At 38.2% G+C, this 19495-nt stretch overlaps 1 protein-coding gene across 1 annotated transcript in view; it reads right to left on the bottom strand.

The window, feature by feature from the left end:
• Nucleotides 1-321: 321 nt before the first annotated feature.
• LOC113048225 (thyrotropin-releasing hormone-degrading ectoenzyme) overlaps nucleotides 322-19495 on the bottom strand; it is a 110399-nt gene continuing 91225 nt past the window's right edge. Inside the window, exons 13-19 of the mRNA XM_026209880.1 lie at nucleotides 12068-12215; nucleotides 10880-10977; nucleotides 10566-10673; nucleotides 6817-6984; nucleotides 2823-2963; nucleotides 2525-2606; nucleotides 322-1362 (exon numbers count right to left, since the gene is read on the bottom strand). Coding sequence (XP_026065665.1) covers nucleotides 1219-1362; nucleotides 2525-2606; nucleotides 2823-2963; nucleotides 6817-6984; nucleotides 10566-10673; nucleotides 10880-10977; nucleotides 12068-12215 — 889 coding nt within the window. The 3' untranslated portion in view covers nucleotides 322-1218. The remainder of the gene's footprint in view (nucleotides 1363-2524; nucleotides 2607-2822; nucleotides 2964-6816; nucleotides 6985-10565; nucleotides 10674-10879; nucleotides 10978-12067; nucleotides 12216-19495) is intronic.

Genomic DNA, 19495 nt, shown 5'->3' with positions numbered 1-19495 from the left:
AATTGATGACCTCAGTGATTGAATGCCACACTGCTATTTTTTTGAACACACCCCTTTCAACTAATTCAACTAATTGCCCAATTGCACAGCCTTAAGAGCGTGCATATCATGAATGCTGGGTCTCATTTGTTTTCTGAGAATCTACTGAACCTACTGGTAACTTGTTTGCCACGTAGCAATAAAAAAATATACGAAAAACCTTGATTATTCTGGTTAGTCACATTGTACTGCTATTATTTTGAACAATACTGTATATATATATATATATATATATATATATATATATATATATATATATATATGAAAACCTTTATAATTGGTCTCCATGACAACCATCCATTTCAGAAGCTCACATTATCCAGGACTCATAAAGATAACACATCATAGCACTGCACTGACCTCCTTCCAGCGAATCAGTGATTCGTACATGAAAATATCGACACGCTGATTATATTTTCCACTCAAAACAAACATACCATATTCACGGACATACCCTCCAAAACTGGAGAGCAAAGAGTAACACTATGAAAATGCAAATGATCCAAGACACCTTCAGGTTAAACCATCACCGCTCCAGTCAGGACCTTCAGGAAACCCTTCAGACATTCGTTAGAAGATTCCCTCTTCTGATGCCCATTGAGTGCCGGCAATTGATCAAACCATAAACACCATCTGTACTAGAGATTAAACTCTGTCTGCTCCTCTTTATGGCTTTGGAGAGAGAAAAGGCTACATAGATACTTCTCTATGTCCTCCTCGTCCTGTTCCAATCAAAACACTGATTGTCACGTCATTGTGCTTAATCTAAATTGTGTTTATATATACAGAAGAGCAATCTCTTTGTACTGTCATCTGGTCTTCATAGCAAATCCGATATTCTTGGGACTCAGAAAAGGTCAAACTTCAGCAAACAGAATGACGGCAAGAAGGAAATGACTTTCATGCAAAATACGAAGGGAAATGGAACATAAATCGTTTGTTGCTACCAAGGTACGCCACCATGCAATTTCCAACGTTTATTCCTTCTCAGTGTTTTTCGGCCGTTTATTACTTCCCAGTCTGTGAGGGCCTGGACATATCAAAAATAGCAGGGAAATAAAAGCTCAATTTTGCTGATTCTCGTAGTCCAGTATAGTTTTTTTTTTTCTTGCTTAAATCTCCCCACCTCACTGGCCATAAGTTTCCATGCTAATAGAGCACTCCATGCTTAATGTTGCATTAACCGTCAGGAGCTTTCCGCAGCCACCGATAAAACTGTTGCTGGAACAGGATGTGCCATTTTACATTAGCTTGAACGATCTCAACAGCTCGAGCAAACGCAGGTGCTGACTCTCCCCCGCTGGTGAGGATGAACTCTTTCAGCTGAGAAGAAAAAAACAATTTTCATTAACATTATCATCATATTTTGTCTTGATGTATCAGCTGTAGAGACTAGATATGATGAATATGAAATGTATTCTCATGCAAATTCCTGACATGTAATTTAGCAGATTACAATGATGTTTATGATAATGGGTGTGGAATGTATTTGAAGCAAACAGAATCATCTGTGTTGATGTTTTCCTGGAAGGGAAGGACCCTTGGGTGTCTGCTAGCCTCTAACATCTATTAAGGGCATAAAGAAATCTAATCTAAAATCTCAATTTATCAAATAACATGTTATTGAAACGATTCTCATTTCATAGAGGTCATAAAGACTATATCCGGGTTTCAATCACCCTGCTTTTATGCGCATCGCATCAGAAACGAGGGATGACAATGCTGAATTAAAAAAAAAAAAAAGCCTTAACTCGCAAAAAATGTTTTTATGTTGGCTTGATGAGGTTCTTGAAAAGGGTTAGGGTTTTTGCGATATTCCAATTCTGTGCATACGTTAAATTCGTAACTTTAGATGGAAACCCGGCTTATGTGAATGAACTTGTACTGGGATTCAGGATAGAAGTTGCTCTTTGCTTATAAACTATGTCAAAATTGTTGTCTGTTAATAGAAACTTTAAAAATATATATATTTAAATACAATTTTAATACAAAAAAAATGTTTCAAACCAACCATTTTAAATGTAGCTCTGATCGTTTGTGAATCTGTGGATGAAGTGCTCTGGCAGCAGCTGATTGTCAAAGACAGTATGCTAATGCTCTGTCTAAGAAAACTCTGAGGGGTTTCGTATTATCTCAGTAACAATGATAAATTGTGGAAGGCGAAAGTCAGCTGGATGAGAAAGTACTGAGCTGCAGTGAGAAAAATCAGCAGTCTGTGTCCTCTGAGACTGAAGCTGAATAAGTGAATATACGTTCAATTTCCTGTAATAAGGTTAAGTCGTTCCAATGAGGAAATAACAAAACGAAATGGTCCAGAGCACATTTCTGCAGTCTTCAGAGTTTACTTCTGCTCATTTTCCATCTCAATAATTTTCTGACCAGAGTTTGTTTGTAAGTATTAATGTTCCATCAATAATTCATTCCTGTTTTAGTTTGATTAGAGGTGTACCTCTAGCCTCAGGATGATGTAAAAGTTCAGCCTCACCTCATTCAGCTCAGCCTCAGTGTTGAGAAACTCTGTCACGCCGCTGATTAATTTTGAGTTCATAAATAAGGCTTCTCCATACCTGCCATAGAGACACTATTATTAAAAACACTGGAGCACCACAAGCAAACAAACACCAATAGATATTTCCCATAATGCTCTCTGGTCCTTGAAACAAACACAAGAAATAACATTCACTAATAAACATCTTATGAGAGTGTGAATGTGAAATTCATATCAGGGTCTGAGAGGAAGGTTAAAATCACTGATAAACAGAGATGAATGAAGACATATTCACCTGGAATTCAAAATGTCCCACTTCTCGCGGAAATATCTCCATGCTAAATGTCTTCCCAGCGGATTGCGGCCCACATGTATGATGACATCGATCACATCCTGATCCGGCACCAGGTCGGAGGTGAGGGATAGGTTCAGGAGCCTGTGGACAAGGCAAATAAATGGGACATAAACTATGAGTGAGAGATAATTGACAAGGGCCCCTGGATTTTTAAAAATGAATTGGTAATTTGGCCATGATGTGGATTTTAAAAGTTTGTAAAGATTTTATTCTTAAAAATATTAGCAGAGGTTTACTTTTGAAATAATGTGGTAAAGTGATGTATAACAGTAAGTGATCAATAAACAATAAAGTACTTCATAACCTTACGGTTACAGAAAATAATCAAAACCATTTACATAAACTGAAAATAAATTATATAATCCATTAGTTGTGCTTTTATGCTTGGGAGAACTTGATCTAAAATACAAAACTTGGCTTAATTAATGTCTGCTATTTGACTAATATGACTATAATTATAAACAGTATAGTGTCTGTTCTAGTTAGGCCTTTCTAATCAGTTTTTCTAAGCTAGTTTTAAGCTTCGGTAATTAAGAAATACAACACATTATTCTTTGCCGTTTTCAGCAAAGACAGCCACTGGCAGTCCCGAAAAATAAAACACAATTATTTAAAAATGTTTTCAAGACTGTGAGTCAGTGTCTTCAAAAAGTAATTAACCTGAAAAGCCCAAATCAAATGCAGATAGACCCATTTGCTTCAAATTGGCGCGAAATGTCAAGTAGATGAAAAGGAAGAAATAGGAAATTAGATGTTTCACATAAAGACGCTGCCACGGTAAACAAGTTTCAATTTGCAAAAACATGTGGGGTAATTGCTTCGCTGGTTTTGGTCTCGTTTCAGTTCACCCGCCCGCTTTTCTGGGCTTTTGACTTCATGTGTCACATGTAGCAATTTTTTGACGAACACCTTCTGTGTGTGGACAGCAGCTTTACAGCTCGCAAACGTGACATCTCCTGCTTCTTCAAAGGACAAGTGCAAACACGTTTTTAGAACAGCTTCTTTTGCTGCACTCATTCTCATCACTTAAGTTAACAGTTGAAAATTATGATATTGGACTTTGTGTTAATTGAAATCTAGCAGGTATAACTGTGACTCTTTTTTTAACTTTTTTTCATGGCTGATGAAGCAACTGTAAAGATTAGCATGTTCAGATTAGCATACTAGCATATTACCATTTTCTTATTATACAGAATGTACACTGTGCACAGTATGTATATTTTCTATTAGCAAAGTTATAGCTATTACATTTACCACAATGTGGTATACAACCAGAGCAGAGCACAAAGCATGGAATACTGTATGCCACAAAACAATGCACTTGAACTGAACTTCAATTTCCAGTGTGATGAATGAATAGGAAGTTTTCTTTCCCCTTTTTTTTATATTTCAGTCTCTTAGTCTGCAGGAACATCTGTGGATTAGCAGTCAGAGTGGAAGTGGGATCACACACACACGCACGCACGCATGCACACACACACACACACACACACACACACACACGCGTGCACACACGCACACACACACTCTAATAGTGGAGAGAAATTATTTTCAGCCAACTAGATTAAAATATACATCATCAAAAGAAGTAAAAACATGGAGGAGGGAGATGCAATTCACTTTATGCCATAGAAATCGATACTACACACAGACTCCATACACCCCATCCTTCAGACATTTACTAGCTCACTCCAAACACAGGGCAGTTTTCTCTGTGGTAGATTAAATATCACAAACACATACTCACACACACACACACACACACACACATGCTGCTCATCTGGGACGGGGGCTTTGCTTGTGCATGCTGTGTGAAATTTAAGAGTGGCTGAAATCAATGAACTGCTGCTAGAGGTCTTCGCCACTCTTTTAAGTCCAACACTAGGGCAAAGGTTAATGCCTGGATGCTACAAATAATTCAGATATCCTATGTGGCACTAGAACAAATCTCATTAATGAGAGATATTTTAAGCATACAAAGCAACACCAAATCCTCTCTAGACAACAATGACTCATAAGGCGCTAATATGAATAGTGATGCCAAACGCCTTTATTTCATGGGAATTCATTAATGAAATGGATGAATAGAGGTGCAGAATTCCATATTAACAGTGTTAAAAACTCTCAGAGGACAGTCAACAGCTGCAGTTTGAGCTGATATAAATTCATTTACAGGTTCTTCACACATCTCTATGGCTATCACATCACTCTAATGCTATGCATTGGAACACTAGGTGCCAGTTTGTAATTAGCCCATGAGTGTTGCTAACTGTGTTTTTCTAACTTTCAACACCACCACATCACTACCACTGCTCTCACACTGTTTTACGGTCTTGGAAAATGACTATCCACTTTAAACAGATCCAAATTACTAGCCAAGTTGGTTCCAGCACAGGGGTTCTCAACACTGACCCTTGAGGTCTATTTTCATTGACCAATCAAATACACCCTGAATAAGCTAATAAAAGTTCTTTAAGATTACTATAAAGTTACAGATCTAGGTTGATCAAGGTTGGACTAAAAACCTTCCAGCTGTAAGACAGCTGAGAATCCCTGGTCTAGCAGCTCTAACCAGGTTGACCTTGGCCCCACTGGCTGCTAGTCCAGCTGATCAACCACCTATAGTAAAAAAAGACTGAACCAGCTAATGGTCTCTTAGAAACCAAATAAAACCAACTACCATCACAAGGTGACTATGATTTTGCCAATCAACATTCTCCCGGGTCCATGACAAGAACAAGACAGTGATATTGATTACAAAGACCAAGAAAAAATGGTCTTGGCCGCAGACTTGATTAGGGGCATTTGTTATTTACTTAAATTCGACTCTCCTCTTAAGTTCAACAACAACAATAACTACTGCGAGATAAAAAGAAAGGGTTTATTACATTTTAAGCTTTGATATCAAATGTTAGCATATCCTTAACATTTGAAGAGAACCCTATAGCCTGACTGGATGAAGGGAATACTGGTCCAGAAACACATACAGTACTCATTGAAAAGCCATCATGGTTCAGCTGCATGACTATCAGATGTTGTATCTAGGTGTATTGTGTGTGACATGGATCACTGAGTGCTTGTCACCTTCAAGGAAGGCAATTTCCACTATAGAAAAAAAATGAATAGGTTCCTTGTTGACTGCAATTTGATAAACAGTATCTTATCTCATGAAGATGCCTGAATATACAGCACTGAAATGTGTGCTTACTAAGTGTGGCGCTATCTTCTTGCTCTAGTGAGACAAACAACATCCCTCTCAACAGATCAACTCTGAAGCAATCCCACGGGACTCAGCCTGTTGAGTGCTGAACACTCACTGCAGAGAGGGGTCATGGTGGGTCTCTTTATATGGGAATGTGTTTTTCTCTCAGTGCATCCATAAAACAATGACCAAATGTAACCCAATAAATGGAGATGTCGAACCCGCAGTGGATCCTCAGAGAACTGCTTTAGAATATGTGTGGGCTCTGAGATCCTCGTCTGGCCTGGACAGGGTGTAATCCGTCACCATCCTCATCCTGCTGTTGAGTTGGGAGAGGATTTAAGACAAATTGGAGACTAATGGGAAAAAGCTCCTACGGCAGCCATTGTCTTTACTGCCCCATCAGAGGAGTTAGTGCAGCTCTACTGGTGTGAGTGACATGATGTGGAGGACAGGACTGAATCGGATTGCTTCATGAGGTACAACAGACTACAAAATAACAAGGCAGTTATAGTCAGGAGTACAATACATTCTCCAGAGATCTCCAGACTCCTGCTATCAATAAAATGGCAGAAAGCCCACCAATAATCATGAAAAAGTGAATGAAAAAGCTGACATCAAGCTAAAAAACAGCTAAAACTTTCATCTGCAAACGACTGACCAACGTGTTTTGGTACAGTAGCTTGTTATTTGAATTTTGTCGCTTCTTCATTGTTAATGAGGTCGACTGACCTGTTGAGCAGGAAGATGTTGTCACTGCAGGTCAAGGCCTCCAAGAGAACCTTCTTTTCAGAGACGGCTGTAGAGGAGTGAAACTTCATCCAGATAAACTCCCACACATCCTCATCCATCAGAGAAACGCCTGTGCAGTACACAATGTCCCGCACATTGGGTGGAATCCTGTGGGACAGAGGATTGACTGAAACATTTGAGTGAAGACACACAATTCACAGCTAATTAATGCTAATGTGATGTATTTAATGCTAATGTATCTAAATGTAAATATTCATATTTAACATTTACTTCTTGATAGAGCCAATTTTTTGATCCACTATTTACTATTTTATTTTTACATACATACAAAAATTGTCTTTTAGAGTCCAGGGAAAATAGTGAAAATGGTGATACACTAATTAGCATATATGCAAACTGAATCATACAGGTGATTAGCATTCCTCACTGTGACCAATTCTGTTCATTTAATATTAATTTAATGATTCAAATGCCATTAGATTGCATTGTGTTCACACATTATACTTTATTTAATTTTCAAGAATCACATTTTCCCGAAATTCCCGAATTTTTCACAAACCTTCAGGGATTTGTCAAATATAGGAAATCACATGTTAACATTTCACCTCCACTTTCCTTATTCTGCATGATGTTTGTATTTATCTCTTGTGTTTTAGATCCCGTGACCCTACCCAATACCTAAACATAACTACTACAACAACTAACTAAATTATTAGTATTAATATGCAGCAAATTAGGATTTTTGTGAGGGAAAACTAGTTAATAGTGTATATGTGTCCCCTAAAGTGTTACCCTGTATTTTCTGTTTCTTCTTTTCACTCAAAATATCTATGCAGGAAAAAATAAATAAATAAAAAGCCACTTTTAGATTCAAAACAGATCGCTTTTGTCAAAGTATTCTTCTGCTGTCTGCAGTCACTTTGAATCACTTGAATTCTGTCACAGCGAAAAATGTCCATAATAACACCAGCTGATCTAATTCGATGATCTTTGGTGAAGTCATCATTTAAGTGGGGAAAATTTGACCCAAAATCATCACTGCAGGCCTCCCAAAGTGAGTCACAGTGCAATATGTATAGACTAGCAATATATCGGTCAAAAGTAAGAGCCCTCTATGGACCCATGGATATCATCTGGTTACAGATCTCTGAAAATAATAACAGTCTACAGTCGAGCTACACAGAGAGAAAAGCATCTGAGGCTGTGAGGCGATGCATGTAATATTCGTACAGGAAGAAGAAATAACATTAAACCTCTGGAGGAGCCGCGCCGATACAATGACTGAACTTTTGATTTGCTCAAACAAAGCGCAATAAAGACCTGCTGATTCTGGATGAGCCGTCGGAGCCTCTGGGAGTTTTCAACGTAGCGATACAGAAAACGGCACCTCCAGTAAGATATGAAATCATGTCACAACCAATTGGAGCGTATAGACTGAAATTTCCACACCTGTGAAAGTGATGTCTTGTTTATGACTTCCACTGACAGGAACGATAAGTGAATTCAGAAACACAGTTAAAGTATAATGTTTGTGACATTCCGTTAGCTGTCAATATATTGGAATATTTTTTTTTCAAGCCATTTTCAGAACGAAAATGGGAGATAACATAAGCCATAAATCTAGTTTTTACTTCTGATATTGGAACCTGAATTTAAAAGCTAGATTTGCTTTAATATTTGGCTGTGTGAAGGCAACACATTTATAATAGATGGCTGTTATGAGATTCTACGAGATGCCTGTGAGACACTACTGTTTTAAAACAATGTACAAAATAGTCCTTTTGAGTATTTTACATTGTGTGAGACTTTGTTTCAAACAGAGACTAAAGCTGCACTTAAAAGCAGTTTAGCTTGAGACTCAGCAGAATTGTCTGACTTTAGTTTTTCAGTTTTCTTTATTTATTTTTTTTAGTCTGTGGTATCTTGCTTTTAATTAATAGAAGAGGAGGACATGAGGAGGATTTGTTAGCCTTTTGTTCAGTGACCTGAAAGTTGCCTTTGCAGCTCATAAACGTTGCTGGGTCATCCCTGTGACATTATCATCACCTAAACCATAAAAAGATATAAAGGTCAAACGCATTCCTCTTTATGGTGTGCTCATCCCTGAATATCATACTGAACAGATTCCTTTTATTGTCCCAGTAGGACTAGAGGTCATTTTTGAAGAAAAGGACAGTGAAGGACACATCTGGAAGATCCAGACTTCTGCTGTCAGATCAGAGGAACTATTCAGAACAGTTTTGACATAATACACAGTAATAAGTATCAAAAGGATATGACTAATAACGTAAAACAGTGGAGAAGAAAGGCATATTTGTTTAATTTCAGAACTAATTTCTTGCCATCTGTTGACTTTGACAGTTGTACATGAGAAACCTAATCGTTTTTATCAGTTTTTCTGGCTAAAACTATCTACTTAATGCCTTAAACCGTAAAAACGTATCACAAATAGGAACACTTTCATGAGCTCTGGTTCTCTGCCAGTGGATTAGACTAACCTGTCCACGTGATGATATGTCTAGCAGGGGAGATTATGTTCAGTACAGAGACTTCCTGTCTGTTCAGACATGATCAGAAACCTCACACTGGACTCCACAGGGTAATTATTATAGAGCCACTGAGTGGGAAATCTGATTGAGCAGGTCAAACACTAGCTGAATCCAACTGAGTGTGTATTTCACATATTGAAAGCAAGAATAATAGGCCAAAAAGCTTTTAAACTGCAGCCTACTGTTATTAGAGTTGTGTCAGAGGCCTCAGAAGTCATTAAATGCATATTATTTGAAGCCAATGTCAATATGTAACACATAAAGCAACTGTGTGCGTATTTAAGGTCTATCTGTCAATTTTAGGGCACGATATAATAGAAGCCAGCAGACAAATTTCCAGTGCATTTGAGGGTGCCAATATACAATGTAGTGTGTGTGTGTGTGCTCTTTCATGTGTTTGTAGGCATGCAGCCAACAGTTTGGCATGAGCACAAAAAATAATTTCCTAAAAAGTAGACAAACACAGTATCTTGAGCAGGGTAAAGCCGTTTCATCAGATACACAAACAAACACCCACAATCCTGTTTATTCTCCATTATGGTCATTAGTCCCTGCCGGTGGCATGGTGTGTTTGACGGTGTGATACTGCATACATGCATTAGAACATTGCTGTGGGAAGCAAGGAAAACTAATTAGATGAACAAATGTGTGTTGTCATGTACACTTGGAATAAAGCTCCTACTGTATGAATTTTGGCAGGTTTTATGAGCAGAACATATTGATCTGACCTTAAATTGCCCACACATACTAGCACAACACTCAACCCAACAACTCTAGCTGTCACTTTTGTAGTATGGTTTCGCAACGATGGGATGGATGTCTTTTGATTGTTTTCCTGTACTTTTTCTTTGGTTGAAGAGCAAAAACTAAATTGAAAGAGCATCTTTAACTACATGTCACTATACAAACCATCTTTTGGTAGCCATCCAATCTGATTCAGTCAAGTGAGTGGTTAAGAGTTAACTAGCATTTTGGGCTGGTTTAGTGAATCATAGAGTTGTCTGATTTGAATCAATGATTTAGATAAATTCATTTCTGATTTAACCAATTCAATTAATTGAAACCTCAAACATCATTATGCCACTTTGCTATATGTTTGCCTTGGTGTCAGTCCAGTGAAGAGAAACACTGGTTCTGTTATGTTACTGTGTGTGGATGTCACTCTTTAAATTTGTTCACCTGTTCTTGTTGCTGGAAATCCAGTCTGAAATGAGAGAAACAGCTTGCCGGTGACAGTGTTTGTTTCCAAAACTGCAGGCCAGCATCATCACCTCTCTCTGCAACTCTCTGAGGAGGAAAGAAGGAAGTGCATTAGCAGCTAAAGATGGCGGAGGAGGGAAATGAAACATTAAATACATGTCTACTGAGGTCATTCCCATCTCTGAGGTGGAAAATGTCTGGCTTACACTTTGCAATTCAGTGTCCTTACTCAGACTACATATAAGATTATAACTGTAATAAATAATTCAAGAAATGTGAAATTCAAGACTCACTGGGTCTGATAAGCCACCTGCATGAAGGAGCCGTCAGGGGAAGTGGCTGGCCAGCCCAACTTGTGATATTTCGGTTCCACCTGTCTTAGAACATAGTCCTGATGGCACAGAACAAAACCAAAAGGGAAACAAAGAAATTATTAAAGCAAAAGTAAAAATACAACAAAACACAAAGTAAAGCAAAACAAAAGGCAGAAAAAGTGAGTATGTGAGCATGTTGAGACGAGGACTTAAACTATAATTAGACTTTTTTACTGTTTTGTATTGTATTGTGTACCGTAGAAGTGTGTGTGAGGGGAATATTATTAAGGGAAATGTCACAGCAGGTATTGTCATGGCTGATTTAGCACGACTGCTCTCCTTCATGCCTTCATGCTCTCCTGCCATGCCACAATTCAATTCTTAACACACACTTGCACGGATAAAAGCACATAAACGCTGGTAGAGGACATTGTTTTCCACACTGTGGTGGACCATACAGCTAATCAGGTGTCTTTTTCAAGCTGTTAGCAATTGAGTGACGTATTCTTGTTTTGCCAACAGATTAACCTCAGTTTGACGATTAGTGATGCTGCTGTGTTTGTGTGTGAACAGGCCAAAATACACACACACACACACAGAGGGGTACGGTCTGGCAGGTTGAGACACCTGGCCTCATGACTGAAGGCACCAGACTAATCTGCTCCAGCTGTTTCCTTTCTTGCATTACATTCTAAACATCTGCTTTGTCTCACAGTTAACACAGTGATGGAGAGAAATAGAGAGAAGATGATATTAAATTCATCACACTCACACTCTCACTGCTGACACTAAAGGGTCGTCCATTACAGAGGAGGGGCAGAAATGACTCATGCGCACTGAGGGATTGTGGGTAGGCGTTTGAGTGATATTCTGAATAACAAAGTGATAAATGAATGTGAAAGCAGGTGGACAGGCAAGACATAAGCCAGAGGAACAGAGAACATGTCTGACACTGTCATGTTAGGCTGTCTTCAGAATGGAATACTAGCACACTGCATACTAGCACACTTGTATTGCTGCTGTTTTGGAGGAAGTTCTGAGTTCGATCTGTCTGGTGTTGAGTGAAGTCATTTGAGACATGCTGCTAGATATCAGCTGTGTCTTTCTTATTGCACTAGTCAAGGTTAAAATACACCAGACACCAAACTGATCTGAGATCAGACTCACGCTGAACAGGCTGTGGTCTTCAGTGCGGTCCAGGAGTTTGTCCAGCTGGTAAAGAGCTCGGCTAGCAGCGTGCCACGGCAGAAACTCGCTCTCCTGAGACAAATATGAGATCATCTGCAGAGGGATGTTTTGGGGCAAATACCCCGCTCTAGAGAAAAGAAAGAGGGTACCAGAATCAGACACTAGCAGCTCATTTTTACGCATATTTCCCCTTTGGTAGACATGTTGTTAACATTTGATTTCAAACAGTTCATTTTGTTCATCATTATTTGTTTAGAATAACTGCCAGGCATTGTGCTTTGTGTGGGGAGTCATAATGTGCTGTTAGAATCAAAAAACAGCTTCTCCTGTACGGCTCGTGTTCAATTTGCATAAGTATACTGTATGCTCTCTTTTAAAAGTTCCAAATGTCTTCTCCTTTCTTCCCCTCGGCCATTTTTGAAATGCCAACAACCCTCCTATGAGAGACGAAAAAACAGAGAGGCAGCCAATATCCTTAGACCAAAAACAAGAAAGACAAGACTTTCCATGAGCCTTTGAATCTAAAGAACGATTGCTAGCAAGCACAGTGCCACTAATACATTAACCAACCGGTCAGAACACCATAGCAGCAACATAGTAATGTCCTGAAAAAGTTTAGCATTGTTTTCAAGTGTTATATCTGTGTTATTTTATATTTTTTATGCTTATTTGAGTGTTTTGCTGTTAGGTTGTCAGTTGTGTCTAAGCGCGCCTCATGTGAGTAGCACTAATTGTGGGCCACAGTTGCGTATGAGAGTGTATTTCCAACCCAGGCTCTTTGGAAAAAGATTACTGAGGTGATCTTTATGCAAAGTAATATTATGTTGCCTCTTGCAAATTTTGTGACACTTTCAAATTGGAATTTAAGTTTGAAAAGGAATAAAATATGATAGTCTTTGTTTCAGCTGGAAACCGCAGTGGAATGTATGTATGGGTACATTCTTCCAGAGAGCCTTGGCTGTCTATTTCAGTTTCTCAATTTCATGCAGGGCACATAAGCACTCCCTATCAGAGGTCAGGCGAAAAAGGAAGTGATCAGACTTGAAAATGGACTCATTAAATTCCTGTGGATGGATTCAGCCAACACACATTTAATTGGGATATTAATCACAGTTGCGCACAGATACTCACTTTTACCCAAGGAGGTTTTTAACATTTTCTAAGAAACTGATTTGCATTAACATTAGCAGGAGACATTTGAGGGTGCGAAGAACTAAAATCTGTTTCAGCAAAAAAGAAGCACACTTGTTTATCGTATTAAGCAAAGGTGAATTTATACCATGTAGGTTAGGTTTGTGTCTAATTAAGATCAGGAATTGTGCTCTTCTTCCTTTGAACAGCCTGTAAATATATTAGAGAAGAATGGTGAGTCTTCAAACTGCCGTTAACTTTTGAAGTTATGAAGTTATTTGAAGTAATGGCCCTTAAATACGAAATCTTAATATGAAATCAAATTGCCCTATTTTACATGGTAATGGAACATTGAAACATTGAAAAGTATTGCTCAAATGTGTAAAAAAAAATGTATATTTTAATACTAAGAGCTCAGAAATGCTTTATCTGATTGACACTAGCATTTTTGTCTGTCTTACAGATATATAGAAGTCAGGAGTAATTGACTCTAGACTGTCAAATTATTTAAAGTTAATGCAAAACCAAAGCACCGGCTTTTACACCTCAGGCATGTATTAATTCTCAATAATTCAATGGTCTGGAGTCAATAATTCTCAGTTTACTACGATTACCACATACACATGTGTTCATCTGCTGAAAATCCTGAAAAAATCTGTCAGGATTTTCGTCTAAAGCATGGTGTGAACCACTTAACTACAGCATTGATTACATATCTTATTTAGAAACCGGGTCAACAGACTTGGAACTACTTCAAAGCTGCGCGGTTATAGAAAATAAATCAAAACCATTGTGTCAGCCAAACAGAATTAAGCATTAAACTGAGGTCTAATGAGCACTGGTTGTATAAAATAAACAAATAATCATCCTATAATGAAGCCAAGGCACTTGAAACACTCATCGACTGTCATTCTTTCACACTGATTACAGGGAAATGTTCAATGCATATTCTCTTGACTGATGTGTACACAGGCAGGAGGAATGCCGTTTTCACTCAGTCAAGAGCTTAATCACATTGCATGTGCATTAATCATGTTGTGTTCCTCTTTGACCCTTAAAGACACAGTAGCACATAAATCACTGCAATGACTTCCCCTGTCACAACACATTAAAGAGGAAGTGAGTGATGGCTGGTAGACAGCACAAATCACATCTCGTTTGGTCACGCTGACCTCTAGAAAGTGACTGAGAGTTAAACACCAGTAATTAATAGACTAAATAAACACACAGGCTTGAATAATTTCTCATTCTGAATTTGTTAAATGTAGCTGTATATCTGAGTTTTATGCACCATTTTTTTTTTATATTTGATGTGTTCATTCAAATTAGACATTTTCATTATTACCACATTTACACCATTCAGTTTCTACATTACATAAAACTTACTTTCATTTTTGTATTTTTAAATTATTAAGTTTTCTTATCGAAGGTCGGAGGGAAAATGCTCATTAAATATAAACGCAACATTACCATAACACTGTCATGAAGCATTGAAGGTTCCCTGCTGTTTTATCGAGCACAGTAATGAATGAGTTTATCACTCTCACGCTTCAGGAACGTGCCAGTACACACGCAAGCTCGGAAAAACATGTGTTGCATTGCATGAAGGCCATCTATCATTGATAATAGCACTCCAGAAGAAGAGCAAGGTGAAAATTAGAGTGCGTGGTTCTTTAAAATTGCCTGACATCATTCATTTTCAATGAGAGCTGGTGATGTCTGGTAACATGATCGTCAGCAACCATTGATGAATTGAAAGAAAACCCAAGAATTCTAATGGAAACTTAATTCATAGGTATATAAAGAGTAACATAACTGTCTCCTAAATAAATCATTGGCTTTTTAAATTGGCCTGTAATTGTAGCTCATTTAGTCTGAGCTTTAGCTGAGCATTTCAAACAGGCCTATTACGAAACTCCATCACTGAGACTAATGTGAGATCTAATGAGATCCCTCTCCGTGCATAAAAATATTGTGACAAAGGAAAAGAATAAGAAAAATGCTCTATCAAAGGGAGCCCCGCCTTCTGAATAAAAGAGCCAATCGATAAGTCATCACGTCACTAGAGAATTTGATGTTTCCTCCTGCAAAGAGATAGGAGCTGCACTTGCATACCTGAGTGTTGTTTCAAAGATGGCCGCTGAGTGAAATGACTTGCCTTAAAGGGACTTTTTATTATATACATGAAAGTTGACTACAGGCAGAAATATAAGCTATGTTTTTATGAAACTTAACAAAACCTCCATAGAGCTGATGCTCAAGAAAATATTAATAAACACTCTAAATATATTTTGATCACACTTTATTTCAAGGTACAATTCTGCCAATAAGCCATTCATTTGTGCTTTAAAAGTACTAATAACAAGCCGATATGCTAGTAATATGCATGCTAATAAGCAAATAGTTAATTACTAGTGAAAATACTAATATTTTTAAGAAAGATGAAAAGCTTTGCATTTACCCCAATCATTGTATACATCAATTAATAATGCACTTGAATTATGATCTTTATTCTTGAACTCCACTAATGCCAGATATTTTCTCCTCGGTTGATCAAGTAATTACTAATCACAATAAAGGCTGACTGAGCTTTGTGAGGCAGTATTGATCATTGAGTAATATGAACACTCTTCATTATCCCAGTAATCTTCAGAGAAACAGGACATTCTACACATGCCGTTTTTAATGCAGGTTGGAATTTTCACTTTTCAAGTACATAAGAGCCAATAACCAACTCTACAGATCTGCACCCTGAGGTTGAATAATACATACTGTTAACAACCACTCCTATTTATTAGGATTAGCTGTAAACAACAGCAGAGAGAAACAATATGTACAAACCAGACTGAAATCAAAACTCAGGAACAAAAGGATTTGCCTTCAGTCCTGTTAAGTTTCAATTATCCAGCTTTTTCGGTAAACAAGGCAGAGCCGAATTAACAGGCTAAATGAACATGACGTACCACAATCCAGGGAAACAGGTTTCCATTCTCGGCCCAACGTGATGGCAATATAGACAAGTTTCCCTGCGGGTTTGTCGTCAGTTGACTGAATCACCATGCTCATGAAACATCTGTGGCCAAAAACACAATTCTCCATATGCCTGTTAGACTCCTGTCAAGCTCAACGTGAGCCGCACAGCGTCGGCAGATGAGCCTGTCGTTTCAGTATGATGAACAGTGGAGCTAATGCTAGCAGAGCATCTGGAAGCTTCCTTATTTAGTTTGGTGGAAGAATAAAAATGACTGAATTTCACAATCTGTACAAAGCAGCATCTGAATACAAAAAATTCAATGATTAAGAAAGTCCATCAGTGATACTCAAATGCTGATTTGGCTGCCCTTCTGATTCTAGCTGCCAGCGATTTAAAATTTCTTTCATTAAGCAGAATGAGTGAGAGTTTTTGTATTGAACAGAGAGGACCTTAGGGAGAACAGTCATTCCTGAAGGGACTAATGGCAGCTTGGCAGCCTGTGGCACTATAAACTTTCAGAGGACCCTCTATCAGAAAGCAGTGCTCTTCCCTCCATCTACCTTTATCGTTCTGTCTCTTCCTCCTCTCACATTAATGGAGGTTTGTGAGTTTCCAGCTGCTGATGAAGCTCTGACGGATCGACACATTGAGGCAGCAGTGGAAAGATGGGAACACTGAGGTTTTCCCTCGCTTTCTTATTATCCACTATCGCTGTTACAGCTCAATAGTCTCCACGCAGGTTTCATCTTGTTGAGCTAAAGGGTTTTCTTCAGTAACGCCTCTAGGCTAAAGGAGAAAAAAGACTTACAGTAAAAGAACTGCATCTGTCAGTAATGAAGGTTTTACTGAAGCGGTTGGTAGAGAATTTTCTAGGTAGAGTGCCACGTCCAATAATTTTAGCATACAATCCAGTATGATTTATCAGAAATAAAAAGGAAAAGTATTAAGACTTGAAACAGTTTAAATGACGATAATTGTTTTACCAAGTTCAAGATTGAGAACGATTCTCAAACCTATATTTTCTGCATGATTTAAGGTGACTCTGGCCAAAAAGGCACATCTGTTCTGGCATTTGTGTGAATCGGAAGCAGCTTGAGGTGAAGTACTGTACAAGCTCCATCAGGTGCTTTTTGAGGCTTTGAGGGAAAACAAAGCATGTTTTTTTTTTTTTTTTTTTTTTTTGCTTAGTTTTTCCAAGGCTTTTTAAGTAAAGCACGTTTTATTTTCATTGTACAAAAATAGAATTATAATTAATTTAGAATTAATTTAGTATTCATTCTCTATAAACTGACGTGACAGACTGTGATTAACCTTATTCTTTTGTCAAGAACTGTTTTGTCTATACATTAAGATATATTTGCATAGATGGGCGAACATAGCCATATATTTTACTTTAATTTCATATATAATATTCTCAAGGTTTACTGGGTTTCATTCTTTGATTCTCTTGTAGAGTGGGTTTGGTGAAGTGTATTAAAAACAAACAGATTTCACACTCTTCCAAACTGACCCACAACCTATAGTAATCAATTTGCAGATAAAAATAAATAAATATATAAATCAATTAATTGATTAATTCCTTCGTCACGAGACATCAAATTTTGAATATTGTACTGGCAAACTACTTCTCACTCGATTCCCGTTGGCTTTAGAGGACAATTACTCCACATCGCCCCCTGTCATTTAAAATAATAGTACAACAGTGAGCGCAACAAGTATAACATCTTGGTTTATGCAGGTTCCCCAAGAAGAAACCAGATAATGCATCCTCTTGTGAACACTTTGGAGAACTGCCGCTAGCAGGACAGGTGTCTGAAGCATGTGTGAAACAACTCCACATGTGACGTCACAGGTGGGTGCCACGAAGTATAAGAGGGCACCTGCTGAACACATCACCAACTTGGTTGTCTGAAGGAGACATGACAACAGGCAAGCCCTATTATTAATAATAAGGTCAGGCATAAACTTTGTGATTTACACTCACTGGCCACTTTATTAGGTATACCTTGCTAGTACCGGGTGGTACCCACTTTCGCCTTCAGAATTAGCTTAATTATTTGTGGCATAGAAACATTCCTCAGAGATTTTGGTCAATACTGACATGATTTGTCGGCTGTGCATCCATGATGTGAATCTACCATTCCACCACATCCCAAAGCTGCTCAATTGGATTGAGATCTGATGACTGTGGAGGCAATTTGAGTAAAGTGAACTCATTGTCATGGTCAAAAAAACCGTCTGAGATGATTTGAGCTTTGTGACATGGTGCACTATCCTACTGGTAGTAGCCATCAGAAGATGGGTACACTGTAGTCATAAAGGGATTGTACATTAAAAATGTACCATTGAGACAAGGCAGGATAGATCCATGCTTTCATGTTCTTTACGCCAAATACTGACCCTATCATCTAAATGTTGCAGCTGAAATCGAAACACATCAGACCAGACAACGTTTTTCCAATCTTTTATTGTCCAATGTTGGTGAGCCTGTGTGAATTGTAGCCTCTGTTTCCTGTTCTTAGCTGACAGAAGCAGCACCCGGTGTGGTCTTCTGTTGCTGTAGCCCACCTGCTTCAGGGTTTGATGTGTTGTGCATTCAGAGATGGTATTCTGCATACACTGGTTATAACAAGTGGTTATTTGAGTTACTGTTGCCTTTCTATCACCTCTAACCAGTCTGCTCATTCACTTCTGACCTCCGACATCAACAAGGCATTTTCGCCAACACAACAGCCGGCTCATTGGATATTTTCTCTTTTTCGGACCATTCTCCGTAAACCCTAGAGATGGTGGTGTGTGAAAACCCCAGTAGATCAGCAGTTTTTGTAATACTCAGACCAGCCCGTCTGACACCAACAACCATTCCACATTTAAAGTCACTTAAATCCCTTTTTTCCTCATTCTGATGGTCGGTTTGAACTTCAGCAAGTCATCTTCAACACATCTAGATGCCTAAATTCACTGAGTTGCTGCCATGTGATTGGCTGATTAGCAATTTGTGTTACCAAGCAATTGAAAAGGTTTACCCAATAAAGTGGCCGTTAAGTGTATGTCTGATTTTGAGCCAAATTCTGTCTTTTGCTGTATATCACTGTAATTTTCTTTACCTCCATTACAATCATCATCCATCAAAACTTCACCGAATTGCTTTATTCAGCCCATACAGACTAGTCCTGACTTCATATCTCTTATTAACCCTCTTGGGTATGTTTGTTCCCACCAGTTGCACAAGTTAAGGTTACATTTGATTACAAAAGCATATTAGTGTTAGAGATGGCTCTGCAGTACCTGCAGTTAAAAAA

The sequence above is a fragment of the Carassius auratus genome, chromosome 29 (genome assembly GCF_003368295.1).
Source record: "Carassius auratus strain Wakin chromosome 29, ASM336829v1, whole genome shotgun sequence".
Classification (NCBI taxonomy): domain Eukaryota; kingdom Metazoa; phylum Chordata; class Actinopteri; order Cypriniformes; family Cyprinidae; genus Carassius; species Carassius auratus.
Note: the sequence above shows the minus strand (reverse complement) of the source record. Positions and strands in the feature narration are given on the sequence as shown.